The sequence below is a fragment of the Thunnus albacares genome, chromosome 6 (assembly GCF_914725855.1).
Source record: "Thunnus albacares chromosome 6, fThuAlb1.1, whole genome shotgun sequence".
Lineage (NCBI taxonomy): Eukaryota > Metazoa > Chordata > Actinopteri > Scombriformes > Scombridae > Thunnus > Thunnus albacares.
The window spans coordinates 9,188,671-9,216,525 of NC_058111.1; the positions used below are offsets into that span (position 1 = coordinate 9,188,671).

Sequence of the window (27,855 nt, forward strand, 5' to 3'; positions counted from 1 at the left end):
CGTGAGCTGCTGTCTCTGCTTAGGCTGAAATTCACATCTCAGATGCTCTCTGTATACTCTGCTCCGACAATGGCTGTGAGGTTATATGTGTAATGTACCTATAAACAAATGTACATAATACGTATTCCTATTATTTACTATTATTTGGCATATATTGGTATCTATTGTATGTCTATGAGGAACAATGATGAGATTTTTCTTTATCAAACATTTGGTTTCACCAACCTAATGATGGCCAAGAGATGGTTTCAGGTTAATGAATGTAATAAAGGATAATTCACGATCCATGACTTTCCATAGCTAAAGAACATTGAGGTTGTTTTTCATTAAGTGTTTCTTTTATTGTTCTTTCTAAAAAAAAAAATATTTCTGGGATGTATCTACTACAGCACTTGCTATATAATTTGAATATTTTATGATTTCTCAAGAGTCAACATTACTTTATTTGTCCCTGAGGAAATTTGTCTTGGACATAAAGGCTGCCACATAAAAAATATATAAAATTATAGTGCAGTAACAGACATAAAGTGCACCGCACAGACAAGTGCAAACATAAAGTGCATTTAAATACGTGCAACACAACCCCTCATTTCATCACCTCCTTAAGTCCTGAGTTTAGAAGATTCACTGATGGAGCGATCAAAGTGATTTTTTATACCGATGCAGGCATCTTTTCCTGTATTTAATTGGAGCCCTGTAGCGTCTACGTGATGGGAGGATAGGACAGGACATGAGAGGGGTCAGCGATAATTTTCCTAGCCTGTTTAGCTAAAGTCTTCTCAAAGAGAATTTGGAGGGAGGGATGCTCCCTCACCCCCCATCACTTTCATTGCTGTGTGGATCAGTCTGTTTATTTGTGATTTTAACTTAACTGATATGTTACCAAACCAAGCTGAGATTCCATAACATAATATACTCTCTATCACAGCATGATAAAAGAACATCATTACCCTCTGCCTGTTCCCAAACACCCTGAGTCTGCGCAAAAAGTAGAGTCACTGTTGGATCCCAGTGCATATACTCACAAGGACATTCCAAGACAGATTACAGTCAATATGTACACTCAAGTATTTGTAAGAATGAACCTGGGTAATACTAGTGTTATGGACCAGCAGTAGAGAATGGTCCCCTAGATGTACTGGATTTTAGGAAATATGAAAAACTACTGTTCCTACCAAGTTTTACCAGCATGGCAGCACACATTATACATTGTTGTAACAGTTTCTTCACCAATGTATGCTATTCAAAAACATTTGCAATAAAGTTAAGACACTACATGCACCAATGTTCTCTTCTGATATCGTCCAAGTCATCAATGTCTTCTAATGTCCAAATGTTGAGTTCTGAGTTATTACTGCAGTCTAAAAAACATTTATGCCTATTTTTGTTATACCCTTCTACATGTGTGGATGGATAAGTGAAATTTGACAATAGTACAGCATTCGACTAGTCTCAGCATGATGAGCTGGTGACATTTGAGTTACCAAAACAAAAACACAACATGACTGTTGAGTAAGGTTATGTTGCAGGGCTGGATTTCTAGTGATTTGTGTTATTAAAAATATAAAAATGTAGTTCTAGTTTGGGTCAGCTCTTTATATCTACATAGCAGTTTGCAAACCTGATTCAGACCTTGAATTAGAGAAGTTAGATATTGAATATTGTTAGAGTTTTTTTCAGTTGTGACACCACACTGAGGAGCAGTTCTAACATTTTTTTGCTTGAATGATGCAATTTCCTCCCTTCAAAAAGTCGTTGAAGCAGTGATGAGTCATAGATTCATGCCTCAACAGAACTTCAATAACATCTCAAACGGCAAAACCATCCAAACACCTGACAATTCTCATTCTCAATAATACGTCCTCTTTAAAATGTACCGATTCACCCCATGCATGTTCAAACACTAAATGCAGAGGATTACCTCTTCCATGGCAAAAGATAAAATCCCAGATTTTTTTTTTACTGCCAAGTAAGCCATGACACAAAATACATTTAAATGCGTTGCCTTCTGTGCTCCATCCCTCAGGGACGACCAACCCCGGCACTGTTTGACAGGTGTGAAGCTGCATGTTACATCGGTGCTTCCTCCTTCCCTTGAGGAAGAGCACAAGGGAGCCTGGTATGATCCGATATAGCAGCCTGGCTGGGTGGTCACGCAGACCCTGTGATAAATAGATTAGGTCCTCCACTCCACTGCGCAGAGCCAACAAAGGCTCAGACACAATGTATCCTCACGGGATGGAGATAATAGCCAGTGAGAGCCAGAGGCTCGGGATGAAACCATACTGCCACATTAGGACCCACAATGCCATTCATCATCAAGTCCAATTACAGTGAGAAAGTTAGATCTCTATACCCGATGCAATACACCGCTTATCTATGCAGTTCAATGAAGTTATCACTCGGTCTGTGGTGTTAATACAAAAGCAAATTGCATATTACACTGTCCTCATGCTAAAGCTCAGCAGTGACAGTGAAACCTGGTTAGGGAGCTCTAATAGAGTAAAGCTCTAATATTGCTGCTTGTAGAGTAAGATAAGGTAATCTATCATATGTGCTGTTGTTTTACCTGCAAGCACACACCGCTATAAAACTCACCAAGCAAATTCAAATAGCAGACTTTTTTTTTTTCCAGAGCATCTTCATGCTTAGTTGCTTCTTATCAGAGCTTATTTCCTCCTCTTGCTGAAAATGAAAGAAAACCATATTATGGAATTTACATCTGGTTGCAAGCAGAGCAGATATCAAAATGCTCTGTTTCTGGAAGTCAATTTTGCATAAGGGGTCAAGGCAACTTGTCATGATGGCAGAGAGAAAGATTTAAGTCCCTGTTTTCACAACATCACAGGTAAGCTGTAGATAAGACCAAATAAATTTAAGAAGCTGACAGGTCATTCCACAAGAAGTGTGATGCTCAAACAACGGTGCTAGACAGCCTGATGGATGGTGTGCATTTGTTGGACCAAAAAGGACAAATAAGGTGCCTCATTTAACGCATTTCAAACTTTTCTCCAGTCCCTGCAGCCATTAATGTGTCCAGGACAGAGACACTGACAGGAGTGACACCTGCAATAAATTCACATTTCTTGGTTGAAGCCTGATTTATTTATTTACTGAATCATGGAATTTTTCATCAAGCACATCAGTTATGGATAAATTACAAACACATATGCAAAGTAAATTCTTGAAGGGTATGCCTTATGTTGTATTGCTTTTGTGTCTGAATGTAACAAAAAATAATCATGTTTAGTTGTCACACATTCTCAATCCTTCCATAAAATACCAACTAAATTGCAGTCCAGTACAACAGAGTTCAGCAAATGGTTCAATGACCCATCAGAATTAGGTATGTCTTAAAATGCACAAATGTGGTCTGTGCTGGACATGTATAAGAAATATGTCTTTATACTTCTCACCGCATTGTTAAGCGGCCCTCAAGGCAGTCTGGTGATGCTGGCAGCCTTGCAAGGTAAACTCATCTAGCTGTGTGACAGACTGTCCCTGTATTGCTGTGCTTTGTGTCAGATATCTGCCATTTGTCTGGCATTCTTTAGGCTGCCTGGCAGCTAGCTGCTCTTGCTTGGCATCCTAGGAGGGATATTCTGCTGCCTGTGAGACTGTTTGTACGTTTAGCAGCCTGTAATTAGTATCACCTTGTACTTACTGCCTTTCAGGAATCAATTGCAGTCTGGCAGGCCAAAGCTGCCCCATAGGAGTTTTCTCCAATGAGCTATATTTTAACAGTGGCAGAATACCTCTAAATGTGTACAGTATGTTCTCATGTATAATCACTTAAGTTATTTAAGTGATATAATAATATAAAAATTTCTAAAATCTTTTACAAAGAGAAAAGTTTTAAGAAAAGGTTTAAAAGAAGCTAGTGAATTTGTATGTGTGAGTTCAGTAGGCAGAGTTCCATCGTGTGGGAGCTCTAATAGCAAATGCCCAATCACCCTTAGTCACTAACCGATATGACCTTAATGACCAAGAAAGCATGTAAATTACAGGCATGTCTCCAAAATCACAGCTAATTATAGCTATTCTCCAACACCATCATTAACTTCGCAGACGTCACCACCACCATCGGCCCGAACACCGGGAGTTATGAGTCTAAAGAGAGGAGGTAAGAGCCTTGACATCATGGTGTCAGAACAACAACACCCATCTCAACGTTTGCAAGACTAAAGAGATGGTGTTAGATTTCAGGAAGGTACAGGAAGCACACACTTCCCGTCTACATCCAGGGGGCGCCTGTGCAGAGAGTAAGCAGCTTCAGGTTCCTCAGGATCCACATCAACGAGGACCTGAAGTGGTCAGCTCACACTGAGTTGGTGGTGATGACCGTGAACCAGCACCTCTTCTTCCTCAAGAAACTGAGGAGGTTTGGCATGGACAGGAGGATACTCTGCAACTTTTACAGATGCACTTTTGAGAGTGTCCTCTCTGGCTGCATCACGGCCTGGTATTGGAGCAACTCCAAGCAGGACTGCAAAGCCCTGCAGAGAGTCATCAGGGCTGCTCAGTGCATCACCTGGTCTGAACTGTCATCCATGCAGGACCTTTACATCCAGAGGAGCACGAGGAAAGCTGGAAAAATCATCATGCACCCCAACAATATAGAAGCATCAGAGCATTTTAACATTGTAAATATTTATTCTGTTTCAATTATATACTCTAATTGGAACTAGAGCTCGAAAAGCCAAATTTCACTGCCTTCAATGTTGCCATCTGCTGTGTTGCTGTGCATATGACAATAAAGCTCTTGTATCTCTTGAATCTTCTAGCTAGCCAGCTAATAGCACCAACATGTGTTCCAATGCACTCACCTTCTGAGATTGGTTAATTACAAAAAGAGGTTGGGCAGAACTTGGCAGCCAGGCTTGAGGGAGGGCACTGCCTTACAGGCTTTATTGAGGGAGAAATACTCTGTTTATTTGTTAACTGGTGATAGGCGGCTTAAAGAGCATGTACTGCTTGCTTAGTATTGGCTATAAGTATGGAATTCCAAATATGTTACAAAAAGGCTTGCTCGCTCAAACTAGTTGCAAATGAAACAATTCACCAACAATACAAACATGTCTATTTACCACGTGAGAAACCAAGAGTGTCTGAGTGAACAAGCTGCCTCAACTTTGATCTTAATGAACATTTCCTGTAAAACTGAAAAACACCTTTCCTCTTTACAAGTTAAAATAATTTTGTCAAACTACTATTTCCAAGTTAAAGAATGAACTTTCATGCTGTAACATACCTATATTGTGTGTATTTCATTGCTATGATTCACATAATTTGAGTTTTGAGATGTCTAATTAACAAGATTTTGTAAGAATGTATTGTTGTATAACACGTAGATGGACATTTAAGATCGAGAGATTTTCGGCCATGAAACTTTTTTGGTATTTGTCAGATAGTTTCAAGGGGCTGAGGGGCATGAAGGTGCAGAGAAGCTATACGTTCCTAACCACTGGCTCCATCCAGCACCTACTGGAAGCACTACAGGCAGCTCCAACCAACCGCCATGCACACCTACAGCCAAGTTGAGCTCATTAGCTGAAGCTCACCAGAGGGGAAAAACAGCTTTTCCCCTTGCTGTGTGAGTTGATGGGGCAGGGGGAATAACTCAAGGGTACTAAATACTGAAATTACTGAATTTGGACTGAGTTGATACCTCAAGTGTGAGTTCATTGATCGATCAGACAGAAGCCTGGCCTCAGCTATAGTCCAAAGTAGGTCCGACAATGTAAAAACAAAAATGCTCCAAGGGGGAATAGATTTTTTTGTTTTTTTGTGATTGTTTCTGCTCTGTTTCTTTAAAATAAAAGCCTGTCTTTTATCAGCAGGAAGATTCTTTGCTTGCCTCCATGTCTTCCCTGTGTAAACTTGTGATATTCCTTTATTTTGCAGTTTAAACGCTGGCACATTTTAGACTTTACAAAAGTCATACTGAGAACATGATACCAGTCCCATGTTTCATTAGATTGCTCTTTTAAAAACACCATGTGTAACAGTTATATAATACAAAGAATTTATCATTATACATGCCAGTAGCTTGTAATGATGAATCCTTAAGGTTTCATGACATTAAGCTTATGGATTAAAAACATAGCTTGATCACTGGTTTTAGCACTATATTACATATCAGAGAACCCACGTGATTTGATTCTGCCTTATTTAAGCTCCCATAGAATATACTTATAGTACAATCCAAGCAGTGTTAATCTCATTTAGTGAATGTCTAAAAGCTATCTTTTGTCACCATTCATTTAGGATCAACAGCAGCAGAGAGGCACAGATAAATTCACTACTTATATTGCCCCATACACACATAATTAACAAATATTTGAACGTAATAAAAACATATGTATAGAATAATCTTGTCAAAGACAGAATTATCACTCTGTGGTCTGCAAACACAGGGCTGATCTCTCAGCATGAGAGCATAAAGAAGAGTTAAAAAGAGTTTTCAAAATCCTGGCCCTCGGCCTATTTTTCATATCTTAAGAATCCACACAAAGATTGATGAAAAATGGATGCAAATGATCCTGAGAGAGGTGGGGGGGATTACAGAACGAGCCAACATCAAGCTTCTCAGAACTCTCACATCTGAAGGCCCTGATCTGCAAACAGGCTTGGCTTCTCTGGCTGCCAACCTCGACACGCCAAACCATGGGCTCCATTTACTCGGTCACTGTCTCAAGGTGACTTTGACGTCTTTGAAAACGTTTATAAAAGAAACAGTAGCCCTTATTCATTTCTGCTCATCACAGCAGGTGTAAGGCACATGCACTTGTATTTATTTATACTATACATTCTGATAAGTTAAGGAGTTTGAAATGTCTTTATCTGGTGGTTCAATGAAAAATAAGAATATCATCTTCTGATGTTTCAAGGGCATTTGGAACATTTCCGCTCAAGCAAGTTTCCACCATTACACTCAAATAATTCATCTAATTCTATAAGGCAGAAGTACAAACGATTCTCTAGAAAGTGATGCCAAGAACCTCTTGACATCCACCAGCTATAGCGTCAACTAGGGCAAGCATCTGCAGTATGTGACCTTACATAGTTTCAATGCAGCCCATTTTTTCCTTCTATCAAGTTGGTATTCAGCAACTGCAAAACCACTTCTAGCGTTTCTACAGCCTGGAACTGATATTTGCAAAGCCAGACATTGTTAATACTGAATGAAGACGCATTTGACTCCGAGGCAACTCAAGTTAACAAATTGGACACAAGGCATCTATCTAAACAGCATTCTCTTCAGACTGAGTTGAATGTTTTATGAGGAAAAGTTGAAGAGACCCATACCAACAAAAAAAAAAAAAATTAAAAAAAGTGGAAGCTGAGCAGAAGAGGCTGCAACTAGGAGAATATATCTCTGCTCCGATAGCTTGTATCAGTCAGCTTCTGTCAACCTAATCATGGTCAGACTCTGATGGCTGATAGCAGGGCTGCTTGATTAATAAAAAACAGCCTGTATTTCACACTAGGTTCGTGGCTACCCTGCGAGGTTCATTTCCTTCCAAAGGGAGTAGCAGAAAAGCTTGACACAAACGACACGTCCAAACAACCTGTGAGAGGCAGAGAAGACAAATGAACTGGCTATGACATTGCCGGAGCTCCTTTGGGCTTTTACAAATGACTCCTCATATGCCTCCCAGCCGTGGCATATGTCTGCACCGTGTCTAATGAGTGCTTCAGATATGAGGAGAGTTCAATAACTAATGAAAGAAGAACCTTGTTCTCTTATTACAGCCCCCATGCCTGACACTAAGCATTGTATAATGTATTGGAAACTACTGACACGCATACACATACACGCACACACACTTATTAAAAGAAAGTTCAAAAAAGGCATTTGATAGACTCAACAGTACCCGTTCCTCTTTAATGTGTGCTGGGATCATTTTCTTGCTACAGAGGCGAGAGGAGAGACACTTAATTAACAGGGCCTACAACAACACCAATCAATAGTTTTGGTGTACACTGAGCACCAGCAGAGTCAAAAAAACAGCCTGCCGACATTAGGCCTTTCATGTTTTTCCTCACACTTGTAATTAGCTGAAAATATGAACATTACCAAAGACTGCCAGCACTGTAACATCAAATCATTACTCATAACACATTAATATTCAACACCTGTCTGGCCAAATGTGTAAAAGGTAGAAATCAAGAGCATTTGAGGAAACTTAAATTCACCATTAATGGCCCATTCTCCGCCTTAGGAATATGAGATTAACATTGAACCTGACTGCATGGTCATTTGTCTTGCTTTTGACCTTGAACATATCATGTCATACCAGATAGTCTCGGGAAAAAATAAAGAGTTGTATGTCAGCTCCTATTTGGCCTCATTTATCAATCTATTCATATGGTCTTTATACATTTTAGTTCAATTCAAAGCACTTAAACTGATGTGCTCATGTATCAACCTTGTTTTTCAAAAGGTAAACATTTATATATCTGATACAGCCATGGCAGGTTTTCAATGTTAGCAGGAGCCCTCTGTCTCATGAGTTTGGTGTCACATATCATATTATGTGCAGCTTTTTATCTCCACAGCTAGAGCATAATGTGAGTTGAGTTGAAATCGCAGTAATCAGTGGGCAGTTCTTTGCCTTTATATTGGGTACAGTACTAAAAGGCTCCGAAAAATAAAACAGAATGTCAGATTTAATTACATTAAAATTATAGTAATATAAAGTCAAAGTAAAGGAGTCCCATGGTGATGATTAAATGCAGAGCTACTGCACAAAATGTATAGTAGGTACATTTTCACTACTACTGTACATCAGTAAGTAATTGCATTGTGATTTAATTATAAAGCACAGCTTTCGGTATTGAATATGCTCTTCAAGGCTCTTGCAACTTCCATAAAGACTTAAATGGCTGCTTACATAGCACTTTTATCCCAACAGCTTTAAAATGTTTCTGCTGCTCACTCACCCATTCACTCACCCAATCACACACCAATGGCTGCAAGTTAACACGCAGGGTGCTGGTGCAACCATCTGGGAGCAATTTGGGGTTCAGTATCTTGCCCAAAGACACTTTGACATGCAGATGGGAGGAGTTGGGGATCGAACCACTGACCTTCTGATTAGTGGATGACCCACTCTACCTCCTGAGCCACAGCCGCCCCTGTAACTTGTTCCCAATAACTTGTTAATGTTCCCTAAGAAAGTTTTTTTCCCTCCTTGCTGACACTGAAAATGTAAATTGCGATTTTCAATAAAAATGCATCAAATTGACTTAAACACCATGCCTTTACCATATGCATCAATGCACATCTAAACTATGTTGTGCAAAGATGCCAATAAACTTCATGCATAATTATGCTAAAATGAAACAGCTTGTTTTGTTCATATATCTTGATGTGTGGAAAATGGCAGGATGTAATGTACGGTAAATGTCCAATTTAAAACTGACAAATATACAGTTTATAAAACATAATAAAACTGGAGACATTCTCACGATGAATTATAAATATATCTCTTTTAAAAATATGCCCTTGATGGCTTTTGAGTTAACTTTTAATGAATGCACCTTCTACCATGCAAGCCAAATCAATACATGTACTGCAGCGTGAGGAAATGATAATACTCATTTAAAGATGAGGTACAGTACATCACAGCCAGACAAGGAGTACCTGGCGTAGTTGAAGAGGCGGCTGCCCCACATCTTGTGTACCCCTCTGGGAGGTGCGTGGAAGAAGCACGTTTCGGAGCCATCAAATTGGTTGAGACCATCCTCTGTGTTCATGGAAGCGTGGCTGTGAACAACGTCTAGCAGTACCATGATGCCCATCGAATGAGCCACATCAATCAGCTTCTTCAGGTCCTCTGGGGTACCATAGCGACTGCGGTCACATAAACACATGTGTTAGTTCACTACATCTTAACCCTGTCCGATCTTCCACTTCATGAAATAAACTCAGTGTAACTTGAATCTACCCTTAATTCTGTTGTTAACTCTACATTCAAGTCCTAATGTTAAAATGATGCTTTATTCCTTCATTGATTGATCAAACCACTGTCCTAACTTAGGACAATCAGACCAATTTTTCTGTTTGTGTTCATGTGGACCTAATATACCTACACAAATGCAATACTTACATACAGTACACAGTACATTACATACAGTACTTACATACAAGCATATTTATTTATTTGCTTGTTTCTATTTTGTGTGTTACAATGTTATTTCCTTGAAAAAAAAACCTAATTATGATTCTCAGTCTACTTCTTCTACTGTAAATCTAATTCCTAACTTCAGTCCTACGCCTAAACTTGTCCCCCCACCCAAAAATAAACCTGGCTTGTGCAAGTTGATGACCAACAAGCCTCGGTTTTTTGGTGTTTGTAATTCAAAATAACCAGGACAGTATTGAACAGTATATTATTTCACAAACATTATCTCTTCCTTGGGCCATTTGTCTAAAGATGGTCCATCAGAAACAAGCTATCCAATAATCTTTGTAATTTAATATATTTTGTAGAACAGTATAACTCTTCTACAGTTCTTTATTACCATTCAAAGTGCTGTAAAGAGGACACTGTAGAACTCAAGACACAAACAGAAAACCACAGACTGTATGTATGAATGCACGCCTCCATGTAAGCACATCTTTGTGTATACTCCCCATATTGTCCAATAATGTCCCATCTGTCCTTCCAGCTATCATTATATCAGCTCCCTTGCAAAACAGGACACATAATAACAGCATTACCCCGCTTCCCAGTATTCGACCGCTCAGGTTTTAAATGACACTGAGAGATCAATCATGGGTGAAATTACACTATATACATTACATACAGTTTATGCTCTAACTCTAAGCAAGGAAAGGGGACCTCTGAAAGAAGATAAACACTCTGACTAGTCCACCGTCCACTTTATCTAGGAGTCTCTCCACTCTCTGGATTAGCAGCAAATGTATTTACAGAGAGATTATTACTGTTGTCGGGCTTCCTAACCTTTATTTGAGGTGACTGATTTTATGAAGTGGATAGTTGCTCACACAGTTTTGTCTTAATGACTGTGTGAAGTTACTCAACCCTCCGAATAAACATCATTTTTTTTCTAAAATTATTTGTATTATAAGGCAGATGAGGCAGGTAAGGTGGCGTACATATGAAACACTGCAAAACTGTCTGATTTGATAACAAGTGTGTTTTGATAATGCAGGACCAAGAGGGGTTTTTTTTGCAATGGCACAAGTATTCACTAATGAAAGCAGCAAACATGCCTTGAGGGGCTTTGCTGTCAGAAACTCAATGAAAGAACAAGTGGTGTATCCGCTTACAGTACAGCCAACCAATTCTGGGCTGACAGAAATATTGCATCATGTTTTTTTTGATAAAGAAAACCAAAGAAGACAGTCAGCAGTGTCTTCTGACACAGAAATACAAACTCACAATTAAATGTTGTCCTCCGCATTACGTGACATGTGCACATGCATCAGCTTTGCCTTTGACATCATATAAAAGATAATGATTTTTTCGGAATTGCTTCAATCCTCCGCCAATTACAATGAAAAATACTAAACAGAGAGATAATTACAGACTGCAAATACACTCAATGGCTATTGTTGAAAAAAGGCCGACTATAAAGAGTTCCAAAATGATTTGTTATAATAAAAACACATGAAAAATACATAAATCATACTGAAATTGTCAAACATTTACCTGGAAGCGGCAAAGAAACTTGTAATCTGATACCCGAAGCTTGCGTAGTAGGCATGCTCCATGATAGCCATCAGCTGAATGCAGTTGTAACCTGGAAACAGAGGAGAGGGAGTGGAAAAATACATATTTATATTTCAAAAAAGATTATTCTCTATGTCATGTTTTTAGAGTTTTCCAAAAGTAACTTTTTCTAACTGATGTTAATACCATTCAGATATTAGCTGAGAGTAAACTAATAAATTATGTATGATAAAAAAAATATGTGTTGGATACGTATGGCAGCATGATTCAATGTTGCTTGACATCCTGGTGCTTCTTTATTATGGGGAGCTTTGTATCCTGTGTATTTGGATAGCCTCATTTCCTGCAATAACTGCAGGGGATTATTATTTCCTGCCATCTTCTCTTTTTTTTTATGATTCTTAAAAATAACACTAGCTGTCTGGATCATACACTAAATCTCAGGAAAAATTGCAAAAAATTATTGTGATGTTTTGGGTCGGTTGGCTACGCAGGATAGACGATACAATATTTTTGAATGCTTATGAATACTGACATTATCTGAATGTTTGTCCACATTAATTTGGTGCAGCAAGCATCCATAGATATTACAACTTACTGTAATACTATTAGACCCGTGTCAGTCAAACTGTACATATGAGCTCTAAGGCATTTCCTTTTTGACACAAGCTCTGGTATCCTACAGACAAGCTGTGGCAACAGGGAAACACCAGCTATCAGAGTCAGGAGGTCATGTACAACATTTCAAAACGACCTACGAAAACTGCTTCTATGAAAAAGAGAACAACAGGCTTTTAAACTGCCACTGAGCACTCCAGAAGGAGGCCCTGCAGTTTTTCACTGTTGTGTGGAGCGGATTTATTTATTTATATCACAGCTTCTTTTCAGGCTAGAGAGAGAGAGAGAAAGAGAGAGAGAAAAAAAAAACTTCTGGCTTTTGAAGGAGTGTGACAAAGCACTGGGGTAAGAGGAAGTTTCTCTTTTTTATATTTATATATATATATTTATATATATATATATATATATACACACACACACTCTCTCCACAGTCAAGAAAATGAAATGGCAGGCAAAGGCAGCCGTCACTAGAGACGGTAGAGTTTAGCCTCCTGGAGAATCCTATTGTGCAGATTCCCTCAGCTGCTGCAGGTAGATTCTTTGACAGCATTTACTCTGGCAGGTTTTTTTTCCCCCAACTAAACAGGATGACACGACCACGGAAACAGCATTTATCAGATCGCTCCTGGTTTGCTATGCCAGTCATATCTGTGTCTTTTAATAATGTCAGTGCAGCAGGCTGTATTTGAATGCAAAATAATGCCACATCTCATATCATTTGGTAAGGAGGAAAAATTTCAAACCAAGACAAGGATCCATAAGGTTAAAGTCACAATTGAATCCTGCACTTTATTATGAATCAGATTAATGAAAATTAATCACACGTCCCAGTTATTGAGACATATGTGTAATGAGAACACGTCAAACGCTGCCTGATAGGAACACACACTGTCATTTCTTTGGGGTATGAATAATCTTAATCAAAGCTGCGAGCAAGTTAGTCACGAAAGAAGAATGGCGATGTATAGTTTTAGCAATTGTTCAGAATTCATTGATAGAAAATTAAGTCCTCAATAATTTGTTTTGAGCTTCATCAGGTCACTATAGCGCCACCGTCAGGAAAAGACTATTTAGTCTGTGTTATTTTGGAGACTGGAGCATTATGAATACGTTTGTTGAATTTTCATCATGGCAAGGCACAATTTTGGTCAAGAAACCAGCAGAAATAGAAAACAGACAAAAAAAAAAAAAGAATTAAAAAAAATGTATCTGAAAAAACTCAACAAATATAAAAATCACACTTGAAAAAACTCAATATACTTTGTTTTAAATGTCTCTTAATTTCTTTTATAACATAAAAAAATTAAAACATCATTCTGTACTTAAAAAATACTTACTGTTACTGGAAACATGTATCATTATATAAAGATTAGGTCATGTTGTCCAGCCTGTACATACAAGTCTGTTTGATATCTTTTTTACTGAATGATGCAAGGTGTAAAAGGATGGCTTTTTCTCCACTATTGGCTGTCTTATATAGAGCAAGATAATGGAAACCGAAACAAGTTGTCAGTTTTGCAGCCCGCTCTCGGCTGCGAGGAGTGTGACTGAGACTGTGGAGCCCCCTTAACAAAACACTGTCCAACGGTCAGTGATCCCTTCAGGTCATGCCAGTAAACAGGATGCTGACTTGCTGATGTGGCTTTGTGCAGAGGGAGTGTGACAGGTCTGCCAGTGAAAATACTGGTACTGGAGGAACAGTGGCACTCAAAGCAGCATGGCATGTCTGCTGGGGTATGAACCAGTGTTGACAGAGATGGACACCGAGAGATAGAAAAGAAAAACTCTCAAAGCCCTCGACTATTGCTTTTCCAACCACATTGTTGGCTCAGATTTGATGTGTAGGGACGTGTATACAAACATCATCTCAATGCTTCACTTCCTCTCTGTACATGGCTGGATAAGTTGAGTCAACAAAAGCTCTGACTGACAATCACTTAAAATGACGAGAATCGCAGCAGGGTGATTGCTGAGTACTTTTTGAAGACTTGAGTAGCAAATAAAATACCAAAGAGGCCAAAGGGGAAGAGAATAAACATATGGAGGTCTTACCCAGATCTTTTATACGGGGCAGAACGTTGAGCATGAAGTTGGTGTATGATGCGATCTTTTGCTCAGGAGAACCGATGCCTACGTGGGCCTCGTATACTCTCAGACTCGTGGGTTTCTTTGGCCGAGGGTGGACGTGCTGAAGAGGAAATCAAAATTCATATGAGAAGATATCATATGAGAGTCCAATCCATTTTCCTAAAAATACATTTGGTGAGTAATTATGAACCATAAGGTCAAAGACAAAGTGTGGGTTTTCTGAGTCCCTCCACCAATATCTTACCACAGAGGCTGTTAAATATTAAAAGATCTATGATTCACACTGTCTGTGTTACACAACGGAGAAGGGATTTGCTTTAAACAAAGAGTAGATTTCCTGATGGCTACCGACCACTCTTGTGAACCCACTATTTGAAGTACATGATTGAGCCACTTGTAAATAAAGTGAATATACAGCCAGTGAGAGGTCTCCTCTAATTAAAAATGGTGCAAAATAACAAGCGATAAAGAAAGCAAGGTGGTCTTTAATAGCCTCTTATTGTTTTGCTCGTGTGCACTTGTACTAACGACGTAAAGTAGCATTGAGACACATTCAGACCCTCTCAAATCAGCAGCTTCAAGTACCCCTATTAAGAATAACCAGAGCAGCTGTGGCTTGGCCAGATGTAAGACTGATTTCAAATGTATAACGTATTTAATTAATCGAAATAAACACTGAAAAAAATTGCTTTTCTAAAAAGAAATAAACAATGATAATAATAAGCCGTACTTACGATATAAGGTAGTGGGGGATCCCAGTGAATCCAGTCGTAGATGACATATTTATCCTCCTTGGTCACATATTTTGCCCAGGGCGAGATCCGGTACAGCCGCTTACCATCCTTGGTGTGAACTACCACCTGGGAAAATAAGACAAATGAGTATTATAATACAGCAAGGGCACTCAAAACAATGACACAGAGAGGGGACATTCAAAAAGTCACTTTACATAAGCTGAGTGAAGGACACATATATGTTGTATAATAAGCAGACAAAAGGTATGGATCATATGGTAAATCTGGATTGAACAAATACTTAATGAAAGGATGAAGGATAATAGTAGCCAAACTTAAGTAAAATGGAAAAAAAAGTGCTGCAAAAGATACCAGTCCTCGAGGCCTGGCGACAAATCAACAAGGGCCTCAGCATCCTCTGTGACTCCTGCCTGTTTCTCTCCTTCGATGTATGTGATTTTGAAGTCAGCATTTATTTGCATCTTCCAGGCATGAAGTGCTTACTGTACATCATAAAACCATGCTGCTACTCCCCATCCATTACACAAAAAAAGATGGTGCAGATTGTTCAACCAATAAACCAAACATTTTTCAATATGTCAACAACAAAACTGTCCTTCTTCCAGAGAGCAGCTCAATGCTCTCCGATGTAAAACTCACAGCTTTAAAACGATTATATCCTACTTGTACAGGGCTCTCAGAGAGCACTGAAGACATAATATGGTGTGGTGGACAAAAAGCTCCAGTATTGATCGGAATACTTGTTGCGGTGAATTTGGATTCGATGGTAATTATGTTGTGAGGGGTGCAACCTCTTCATGGGTTGTAACAGCCACTGACTGGCCCATCTTGAGATGAGATTTGAGCTAGGGAGCAATTTAGGAAAACAGGAAATCTAAATCATTATCTTTTATCTATTATGTCTGCAATTCAGGATTGGAAGGGGGTCAAATAAGCATAGTTAGGAAATCTAACTGGCAAGTTACTTTGCCTCCATCACTCAAATAAGAAAGCTGAAAGCCAGTGCGAGAATTGAAAAAAACCCACCAAGAAATCGATCCTGTAGTGTTAGCCACAGTATGTGTTCACCCTGTTTTGTCCCCTGCAGAAACGAGCATTAGAACCCAACTAATTCTGGCTACTGTTGTGAAGTAATGACTGTTCCAATGCCACCTACCTGCGAGCCGTTGGCCAGACCCCCCTCTGGGGTTTTTTCATTATGGCCAGACCACCTGGGGGTTAGCTGCCTGGCTCCCCTTATGACATGCTTCACAGTTTATAGGATTAGGAAAAGATAGTTGGATAAGTGGACTGGCATTAATCCTGTCAGAGCGGTGGTCCTTCAGACAAATTGGCAAGCATTAGGCACATTAAAGAAAAAAATCAGACTGCTAGGCAGGAGCATGAGTGCATGAACAGGAATAACAACTAAGAACCAGGCGATATGCAAGAAGTTAGGTGTGTGGATGAAAAAAATCGGCTTTTGATCCCTTCGATAACACTTCAGTTCACTTCTCGCAAACTCGCGGCATCAAGAGCTTATTGTAAATACTGTACACTCAAAAGGACACTGCTTGTTTATAGAGACAAATTGGGCCCCGAACAAAGGGGATGAAGGGCAAGCTGCTCTACAGGAGAGAGATTGGAGCTAGGCTTGTGCTTCCACGAGGGAGTGCTGTGGAACTAATTCTAAAGTGGAGCTCACAGCAAGACAGCTATTCATGGGCAGCAGGGGTGCACAAGGAAAGGCCAGGTGCCAACGTTTCCATCTGCTTCTTATCGTCCTTAGACTGACCTCCGCTGACAATGGGAGCTGGGCAGCCTGTCCAGGGCGCAGGAGTGTGCCAAAGATGACCCGGTCCCAAGGAGAGTGGTGCTGCGATGCCATCCATTCCACGCCTGGCATCTCATTTCAGGATTATTTCTCATCCACACTGTTTGCTTGGGAGACAATGCATAATGGGAGGTGTGTCTTTTACATTTAACCCTGATGAATTATTTACTAGAGCTAAAAACCAATCATCTACACCCACTGTGAGCTATGTTTTGCACAGAACAAACACGGCACATTGTCCGGAGGGATACCTGCCACAGATGGGAGCTGAAATAAAAGCCATCGGTTGGGCTCCTCAGGTGTATCTTACCCTCCACTGTGCAGACTGTGTACGTACAGTAATCTCCCGTCTGCGCGCTGTGAGTATGACATGTTGTTGACGGCGACACGCCAGGTTTTCACTTGGTTCATAAGACACCACACATGACAGGGAATCTCCCTCTCATATTACAGTGACAAGTACCTGTAGCGCAGAGGCAAGATGGCACCTACTGAGGGCGTGAAAATAGGCGTGAAGATGTTCTGTTCTCTACCTTGAGTTTGGTGTTATGTTCCACAGCTGGAGACTTGTCATACTTGGGCGGTACAGTCAGTTCCCACTTGCCGTATTCTTTCTTGGTGTAAGGGTGGGAGAATTTGTCCCAGCCATCTAAGGGTGGACAGAGAAGATTTAAATATATCAAATCATATCAACAATAATTGGTTTACAACATAGATCAGTTCTGATTTGATGAGGCCTGACCAAAGACAGACAGTATGTATAGAAAAAAAATGCCTATGACTGAACTGCCAAAGTCAGTACATGAATCTCTTTTGTCCTTTTGGTATTCTTTGACATAAAATGATCACAGACCTGCAGTTTACTTTCTGATATCTACCTATTATTTTGTTATGAACCATATGTGTGTGATTATTGCATCCTATAAAGTTACGACATACAATTTTGTTCATAGCAATAAAAAAAGAGTGATAATTGGTGCCATCTATGTGTTTCTTTCAATGTCTTTTTTGATACCACCACTAGGAGTTGCCGACATCGGGAATTTTAAAACCCAACTACAGGGGCTTTAATTATTTTTGATTGCAAATAAAACAATTAACAGTTACATTGAACCTAATTACAGCAGTGTGGTGCCACTTTGCCTTGTGCTGAAACAGCTTGTAGCTGATAGTCACCACTATGGCTTTTGCTCTATTTGAATATTCCCCGTGGTCACAGGGCTTCTTTGTTTTTATAATTTCTATACTCGAGTCTTCACACCTCTCTCTCCTTTTAAAACCTCTTATATAATTCTTTCCTGTTGTTGTTTTTGTGCTCTGAACTGCTCTCCTGTATCCTGTGACTTTTGTAACAGCGAGTAAACCAGCAGGCTCAGTCATCTAAAAGAAAAACTGAAAAAATACCACTTCACTGCTCAGTGAATTATATCTCTGCGGGTACAACGTTGAGGTGTGACATTCATAACCTGCTGATACCACATTACCAGTTGTCATTGACTGACAGAATATATTAGGACACAAAACTTTTATTATAAAGCGACCACCCTGGCATGTCAATTTAGGACGCTGTTTTTATTCAGTAATCCATATCTGCTTGCTATTCATGAGCAAAAAATAACGGCAGGATAGAGAATGAATCACAGGAGATGCTCCAGAAGTGACCGGGCACAACACCAGCACTTTTCATCGGCAGGCCAAGTCATTTTTTTTTTCACAATTTATTTATCTCCCTTTGCTTTAACTCCTCTACAAAAAACTGTGCATTATGCATCCAACCTGCACCATATTCATGGCTAGGGCTGCTGGGCTGTTTCCACATTTACTATGAAATTGAAATCAAATAATATGACTGAGCCGTGTCAAAATGTAATCTCTCACAGAATTGAATGTTGGAATTGAGCTGCTGCCCAAGGTCCTGGGAAGATAATTAAGAAGGAAAGGGAGAAATATGGGAAGAGGAAATGGCAGCAACAGAACTAACTAGCCCATAAAATGTGTAGGGACAATAAACAAATGGATAAATCTCCAGTTTTGCACACAGTATCAATCTGAGGGTATTACTATTAGCATTTGCTTTCCTTTATCATTACCTGCAGGGTGTTACTTAATTCAGAATGGCTTTGGCACAGAGGGAAGTGTTTGTGCTGTGGTGTGGTCTGGCAAATTGTGTTTGAGTTGCATGCACAAGTCTATTTTTTTTTTTTATTCTCTCTATTATTTTTTGTATCTCCAAGGAGAGTAATATACTGCTGGTGTGTGTAATGAGATTGCAATGCATTAATAAATTTGATCAAGGAAAGAAAAAGATATAAAAAAAGAAACAAATTGACACTGAGAGCATACTCCTTGTATATCTATTTGATAGATGAGAACAAGTCTCATTTAATCTTGTTAATGATGATCAAAATAAGTAACTTTGTTGTATTTCCACAGCCCACATTAACCGAAAATAAAACTCAAAAGGCTATTAACCTGAAATGACTTTCAAAGTTTGTACTGGAGGGAAAAGAGATTTCAGTGCAAACACAGAGGTTGCACTCTCAACAACTTTCCAGGCAATGATGAAATAACCAGCTACTAAAATATTAACACTCCCACATTCAAAAGAACCCCCCTCAGTATGCAAGTTTATCCTGTGTAATCAATATTTTCCACATTTCCTACTCCCAAGTTGGTTGATCAAAAGGGCTGATACCCTTGTACCATGGTTGACTTCACTTTTTCTTAATTTTTGGCCTTTTTGTGTTCAGAAGTACAGAAATGTCAAATATCTTATTTAATGCACCATGAAGATATGCAACCTCTCTGTTTGCACTGAAATCTCTTCTCCTTTTTGGTCCCAACAGTGAAGGTAACTTTATATTACAGTGTCATTTCTTTTTTAGTAATCCGATTTATAATTGCAATTCGATTGTTATTACAGAACTTAGTGAAAAATACTTTCATCTATCAGCCTGCTGCACGCTTCTTTAAAACACAATGAGAATTCCTGTCATGTCAAAAAAAAAGATTTCCCAATACACTGAAAGACTCACTATTTGAAGAAGTGATCACTGATTACTTATTACAAATGAATTGATAGCATAACTACAAGTGCCAACTTTCAGCTTTAATTTGAGTGTGTTCACATCCATACTGAATCCGTTTTGTATGAATTTTAGCACCTTTAAAACACAGAAAATGCAAGTGAGGATAATAAATGAGCAGTAATAAAACTCTGTAAGCTCTAAGAAAACAACCTGGACCTGGACATCACACTGCCAATATGCTGTTGAGGAGGATCAGTCCACTTACTGAAGTCACCGGTGAGAAAGAGGGCCTCTGCAGCCGGAGCCCACTCTTTAAAGAACAGGCTGTTGTCAGGCATTCGCTGTACACCGAAGGAATTGTAGCTGCGTGTGAAATTGTCAAAGCCTCCTTCTGCATCTTCCAGCAGTAAGAGCTGCTTATGGAACAGCTCATACCTGCAAAAAAACAGGAAAGCACACAATAAGAATTCAATGAAAAATCTACTCTTGAGACTGAAAATCTATCAGATACATACTGCACACTGTTATACATCATCATTCTGTAATGTTAAATACAATTCAGTTATTTTCAGGTTGTACTTCAGTTGGCATTTCATTCAGTTGGACAGAAATAACAATAGTAACTGGGATGACAGAGGGTGAGTTTCTCCAGCTTTCTCTCTGGTGTGACTGCTGATGAATATTATTGTCAATACAGTGAGTACAGGAAGACGTGTACTCACTGCTTGACTCTGAATTACTGACTCGAAACCTTCTGTTAACCGTTGCTTTTTCAGATCAATTATCAAGTATGTAAAATATTCATGTAGCGTAATTGACACGGTGCGCCACGTCTTCATTTCATTTCATTAACCAACAGCTACTACACACTTTACAGGTCATAGAATAATACAGTGGAAATTATATGATAATGTTTTTTGTTCTCTACTCACAATAGCAACACAAGATATTAATAAGAGTCATTAAACACTAGCCATCTTGAATAATGGTGAACGGATACAGACACTTTAAATTCAATCAATACAATCCAGCTGCAGTACAAACATAAATATGCACTCTAATATGAATGTTTCTTTACTTTACCTGTTCAGCTACTGTAAAATGACATTTTGTGTCTTAGGGTGGAAAAGTGCTCACACACCAGACGAATGATTTTGAGACAAATTTAACTGTTTAATTATTTGTGTATTGTAAGTATGCTTTTAAAAATGTTCCATTTGCAAATGATTTACAGATGTACAACTTTTCTCAAATATTGTAGTACATACAGTGCAGCAGTGCATGGTACTGCATCTTAATGTTTCCACGCTAACCTTATCTCTTTGAGGTCCCACCTCAGGATGCAAACCTACCTCTTTCCCTCAAGAATGTGTGACTACAGGCCTATCCTGAGAGATAAACCTCTGTCTGTTACCTTCAACTGGGAAGGATAGACTAACTACTTTGCAATTTATCTCACTTAAGTTCCTGCAGCCAGCTGGTGTCCATATCAGATTCCCCCTGGTACAGAAAGCCACTTTCAGCCAGCTGAGTTAAGTGCACTCTCTCCCCTATAGCCCCAAAGCCAAGCTCAGACTGGCCTGTGAAGGCCCTGGGGCTAGTGATGATGGGCTGAAGTTAACAGCGCGATTTCTCAGCAGCTGCTCCCTGTGTTGAGCATAGTGGATACAGACAGTGCTTGCCAAATGTAAACCTTTAAAGTCCAACCAATGCTGCCACACGCCTCCTTTGCCACTTTGTCACCATTTCAAGAATACACTGAAAGGAAGGACAAAGGGAGGATTCACATGAGGGCAGAGCTCCACTGCCACAGTATTAATAGGCATGAAAGTCATGCCTATGATTATAACAAATGAGTTCCAGGGGGGTTGGACCAGTGGGAATAGTGATCCAAAATCCTGTATGGAAGCAGCATTCTCTGCACATCTCTTGTGCCTGTTTCCACTTGAGATTACAGCGAGGAGGCGAGAGCAGACCACACATCACAATCAGACAATGAAAGAGGCAAAAAAGGCAAACTTAATTTCTGAAAGTCATCAATAGAGTTGAAGCTATAGGCCAAATCAAAACTTTGATTTATTTGGCTATTATCAAGAAATTAGACTTTCTGCGAGCATCCTTCCCCTCCCCTGTGCCCTTTTCCTACAAAATTTTATGTTTGTGAATATGAACTCATCTCTACCTCCAGCACTGGTGCCACATCTCTATATCTTGTCCCCTTTTTGTGATTTGCTAATTCTTCATGTTTACTACAATATTCTTCAGTTTACGGGACTGCACATAATATCCACGGGCAACATTTGGCCGTAAAACACTCTCTCATCAAGCTGCAAAGAGCAAAGCCTCCGAGTGTGACCATTTCATCACATATGGCAACATTTTTTTCTCCCTCTAGTACTGGCCCTGAATTCCTAATACGAGCAAGTCAGTGTTAGAACAGCACAACTGGAGCTAAATTCATGCTGTTTCCCTGTCTTCACCTAAAACTGTCACGTTTCTTGGTAAGTTATGAAAAAGTGTAGAAATTCCATGTGATTATACCATCGTTAAAATGATTCTGCTGCTATGTGTTTGGTGCGCATTGCTGACAGCTACAGCATCTTACTAGGAGTCATCACAGTCAGAAATGGTCAAATCCTTCACATAGAGGCTTTAAGATTACAGAAATATTTTTAAAGTATCAAGTCAGTCAGTAAAATGGGAGTTTTTATGTGAGAATGTATTATTCCTCACATAATGCTGCATTCTATTGCTCTCAAATATATTCCCCGATTGCAAGTTAAACACATGAAATATTTAAGTGTTATACCAAGCTGGGAAAGTTGCAATATCCTATGAATTACAGAGGTGCTATATAGAGACTGGTGGATGCATGTCTAGACTGTGATGAACTGTATTATAATATTAATATTAGTACTTGACATTCTCTCTTAATAATAAAAACTTAAACCTGCATTGAATGATTTTTTGGCCACTTTGGAGATTTTACCACTTGACCAGTCTTCTCAATAGAACAAAGCAATATTACATCATTTCTAATTTTCCTTTGCACTATGAAACCCTGCTGCTCTTTGTTACTGTGGGTTGTACACGACAAGAAACACTACTAACCCTTGTAGCCAGAAATTACAAAGGAGTTTTGTCCTGTCCCCTGTTCAGTGGTAATAGAGCAGCAGGCGATTATAGATGTGAGTCACAGATTACAGTCCTGGCTCTCTTATCTCACAGTTTGGGTAACTGTTCTTTATCTTCGAAGATACTGAAGAAAATATCATATGGCACCACTGAAAAATTACTCCTACAGATTTTATTGCAGACAGCATCATTGTAAGTGACAGACATCAACCACCTGACAAATAACTGAAATCAGACCATTTTCTGCTTCTCCTCAAAACTATCTGGTTAACTTAATATTCCCTACAACTTGTAAATTCTTGGCAATGTTGCAGAAGCGAAGTATTAGTTCTGAGATGTTCTGTGCCTTCAAATGGGATTGTGTTTAGTTCATACCCCCTGTTGTATTATTCATGATTTTGTAAGCGAAAAATTTCTATTTGAAGTAGTGATGTACAATGACATTTTTTAACATCTCCTGAGAGTAAATAAGAGAAAAGCAAGTCTCAGAAGGTAATGGAGAAAGTTGTTCAGTTATAGAAAACTCTCCTAAAAGGTTCAGGAGCTGCCAAAGAAAGTGGATCAGTTATAGAAAGCTCTCCTGATAAACAAAGGTGAAGGTCCTTGAGAAGATGAGTCAGTTGGAGAAAGATCTTGTTAATGAGAAAGCTGAGGGTCGGAGGGTGCTCAAAAAAGAAGAACACTTGGAGGGGTGGGGGGGGGGGGGGCTCTCCTGAATAAGAGGAACGGGGCTCAGAAACAGCTGGAGGACTATGACTTAAGCTCTGAAGCATGATGAGGAGCAGCAGATGATCCATCATCTCCAGTGGCAGAAGGAGATCTCAACTAACTCAGGGCCAAAGCGGAGGTAAGAGAAAACCCTGCAGGAGAAATAAAGGGGGCAAAGAGACAGAGCAGCATGAAGTCCAGGCTGGATGATCTGGAGGCAAAAAGTCCGAGAAGAAAACGTTGATAGCCAAGCTCTTGTGTGGATGATGTCAAGGTCAGGAAAATACCTGACCAGACTGTCAGAGCATCACTTGTTAACCAGCTGTACAGAGGCAATGCAGGAAAGGAAATACAACATTTTGTTGGACATATGGGTCATATAGATGCATCCATAACTGATAAATAGACAAACAAAAGGTGGTATCATATTATTGAGTATCATAAACAAGTCACAGTGGACCAGTAATATCATGATGTTCTGCCTAATTTTGCAGTTAATATATCTAACACAACCAATAGCTAAAACATGTTTTTTCCACTGTAACACTCAACAAACTTCTGATTTACCCAGAGTTCCTCAGGTCAACAAGTCCCCTGTATATATTCTGGTCAATTTCAGCCAATTCATTTGGATGCTTGTCTTAACCATGAACACATTTGTGCTTCCTTTGCTACAAAGTTGATCCAATCTTCATCATATATGAAAGGAATCTTTGGGATGTCATTATTTTAAGGTGTTTAATAAACCTTTTTGAGACAATAATTTAAATGATCCTGATTCTTTGGCTGTAATGTGCAAATAACCTGGTTGATAAGACGCAGACAAAAGAAGAGAGGCATACAGTTTTTTCAAGTTCACAATCAAGTAGATACACGTGTTTTCAAAACACCTGTACAATATGTACGTGTATTTTCTGACAATACTTTTAGCGCCACCATCAGGCCAAAGTTGAGTCGCATTTTGAGAATATTTTTGCAGTTTCATTAATGTTGTTCAATCATCAATAAATAATTGAAAAACAGCTGAATGAATCAGAGAAGTCAACTAAAAGAATTATTTGGAACTTTCGGTGTTCAAATCTGCACTAAAACCTTTAAATTAAGATATTAGACATGGTAAGGCCATATGAAGTGTTACATGATGATCTCAATAGAAAAAAAGATGACATACATCTCAATTTGACATTTAGCATTTGACATTTTAATGTCATACATAAACTACAACTAATCTAAATTATGGTCACAATTCTAAATCTTCAGTTATATTTATCATCTGCTTGTTTAAAATTCTCCCCACGGAGCAGCTGAACTTAATACCTTTCATACACCGACTGTTAGACAATCGGGCATCTAAATTTAGGGTGAGTGTTGAGGTCTGTTGTGTTGTGTGTGACTGATGGTGACAGCTGAAGCACAGAGGTTTTAGGAGAGTCTGCAACAGCCAGGAGAAAAACAAGTTAAAGAAAAGGCTTTACTCCCTCTGATCTCATCTACCCTTAAGGGCTTCCATACAGCCTAGCGGCAAGTTGACTTTCAAATACTGTCATTAATGTCCGTCTTTGACTGAGTGCTTTAATGAGGCTAAATAGGGACCTGAACATTTGCGGGGAGGTTGATTAATGAAAGCTAAAGTTCTGTGCTAACCTCATACCTTTGACCCTCAAGCAAGGTGACAGGAAAATAAATGCTGCCAAAGCTACCTTTGAAGAATATGCATAAAACATCCACTCATTATAATACAACATATAAGGCTAATTAGTTTTATATATGTGATCCAGTCATTCTAATAATTCCCTCAAGTTTGTCTTCTGTGCAAATGTGCCAAATGTGAAAACCAAGAAACTATAAGTTACTTTTTTGTTTACCAAACTTTAATTTCTGTATTTAAGCTCTATTAAATGGACTGCATTTATAGTTATATACAAAACCTTGGGCAAATAACATATTTTGGTGGGTTTTTTTTAATTGAAAAGATGTAAACACAGCCTCTCTGGGATATGGAAAAAAACACATATTTTCTGCAAACATTAATGCAATTAGTGACTTTTTATGTCATAAATTGCAAAAATATAAAAACATCATTGTGGCATTTGTGCAAAAGTTTGGACACCCTACATAGTCAGTGCTTAGTAACACCCCCTCTGGCAGATATCACAGCTTGCAAACATTTTTTGTAGCCAGCTAAAAGTCTTTCAATTCTTGTATTTGGGATTTTCTCCCATTCTTCCTTGCAAAAGGCTTTAGTTCTGCAATATTCTTGGACCTCTTGCATGCACAGCTCTTTTAAGATCAACCCACAGATTTTCAATTATGTTTAAGACAGGGGACTGTGAAGGCCATTCCAAAACCTTCAGCTTGCATCTCTTGAGGTAGTCCATGGTGGATTTCGAGGTATGTTTAGGATCATTATCCTGTTGTACAAGTCATCCTCTTTTCAGCTTCAGTTTTTTTTACAGCCGGTGTTATGTTTGCTTCCAGAATTTGCTGGTATTTAGTGGAATCCATTCTTTCTTCCACCCGTGCAATGTTTCCTGTGCCACTAGCTGCAACACAACCCCAAAGCATGATAGATCCACCCCCATGCTTAACAGTTGGCAAGGTGTTCTTTTCATGAAATGCTGTTCCTTTTTTTTTCTCCAAACATACCTTTGCTGATGATACCTTTGCTCAAATGCAGGTTTTGATTTGCCTTTCTGACCAGCATACGAGGAGTTCTCTCCAAGAGTTTTCTTGATCTTTCAGATCTCATCTTGACCTCCACAGTTGGCCTGAAATGCCATCTCTTAATTACATTTCGCACTGTGGACACTGCAAGCTGACAACGCTTTGCTATCGTCTTGTAGCCTTCCCCTGCATTGTGGGCATCAATAACTTTAATTTTCAGAGCTGCTTAGAGGAACCCATGGTTGCTGAGTGTTCACACAAGGTTTGAAGAGTCAGAGTATTTGTAAAGCTTTGAATTTGGCACCAGCTGACATTTCCTAATGACAATTGTTCACATGGCTCAGGCCTAACAAGCTGATTAAGGTCTGAGACCTTGTAAAAAGAATCTGAGACTTCAAGACTCTTGCGGTGCCCAAACTTTTGCACATGCCACAATGATGTTTTTATATTTGTTCAATTCATGACATAGAAAGTATCAATGCAATAATGTTTGCTGAAAATACTTTGTTTTATGTTGCATATCCTAGAGAGGCTGTGTTTACATCTTTCAATTAAAAAAAAAAAAATCACCAAAATGTGTTATTTGTCAAGGGGTGCCCAAACTTTTGCATACAACTGTATATAGCACCTTTTTAGTCTTCCAACCACTCAAAGCGCTTTACACTAACTGCCACATTCACCCATTCACACACACATTCATACACTGATGGCAGCAGCTGCCATGCAAGTCGCACGCATTTCTTTTCAATCTGAGCTCATGCATTGGTAGTCATTGCATCAAAGTCAATAATCAGTTTTGCTTCAAATATATTGCATCACCATCACAAGCATAAGACTCAAGACACATTGCTGCATATTCACATTGAAATAAGTTGTAATGACATTCTAAAATCGTTGCAAGAACCCATTGCCATAATAAACAACAGTCCCAATGCTCCCTTCTTTCATTTGGTCCAATTTACGAGACACATGGTGGAACGAGCTGCACAATCCTAGCAGCACTTCCTGCAGACTTGCACAACAGGAAGGGTAAATAATGAAGCATGTCAACAGAGCACTGCTCACTGGGGCTGTAACCTGCGTGCACCATCAACGCTTGTTTTCACAATCAATCTGAAACCAGCATCCTGATAACATAAAATAAGCCGCCTGCAACCATGGAATAGCTAATTAGAATGGGAGACTTGCAAAAACTGCAGGAATATCAAGTGCCCTGTTTATTTAAACTAGCTGTACCTGGTGTGAGCAAAAGTTCAACAAACCTGAGATGGTGGGTAGCCTTGATCCATGACATGGTGGTGAAATCTAAAGAATCAGCCTGTGTGGTCATAGGTCTATTT

The 27,855-nt window shown here is 39.2% G+C and overlaps 1 protein-coding gene across 1 annotated transcript in view; it reads right to left on the reverse strand.

Annotated features, from left to right (window-relative positions):
* gbe1b (glucan (1,4-alpha-), branching enzyme 1b) overlaps positions 1-27,855 on the reverse strand; it is a 91,713-nt gene that overhangs the window by 60,685 nt on the left and 3,173 nt on the right. The window contains exons 2-7 of the mRNA XM_044353584.1: positions 20,274-20,443; positions 17,513-17,628; positions 15,146-15,271; positions 14,376-14,511; positions 11,685-11,775; positions 9,650-9,859 (exon numbers count right to left, since the gene is read on the reverse strand). Coding sequence (XP_044209519.1) covers positions 9,650-9,859; positions 11,685-11,775; positions 14,376-14,511; positions 15,146-15,271; positions 17,513-17,628; positions 20,274-20,443 — 849 coding nt within the window. The remainder of the gene's footprint in view (positions 1-9,649; positions 9,860-11,684; positions 11,776-14,375; positions 14,512-15,145; positions 15,272-17,512; positions 17,629-20,273; positions 20,444-27,855) is intronic.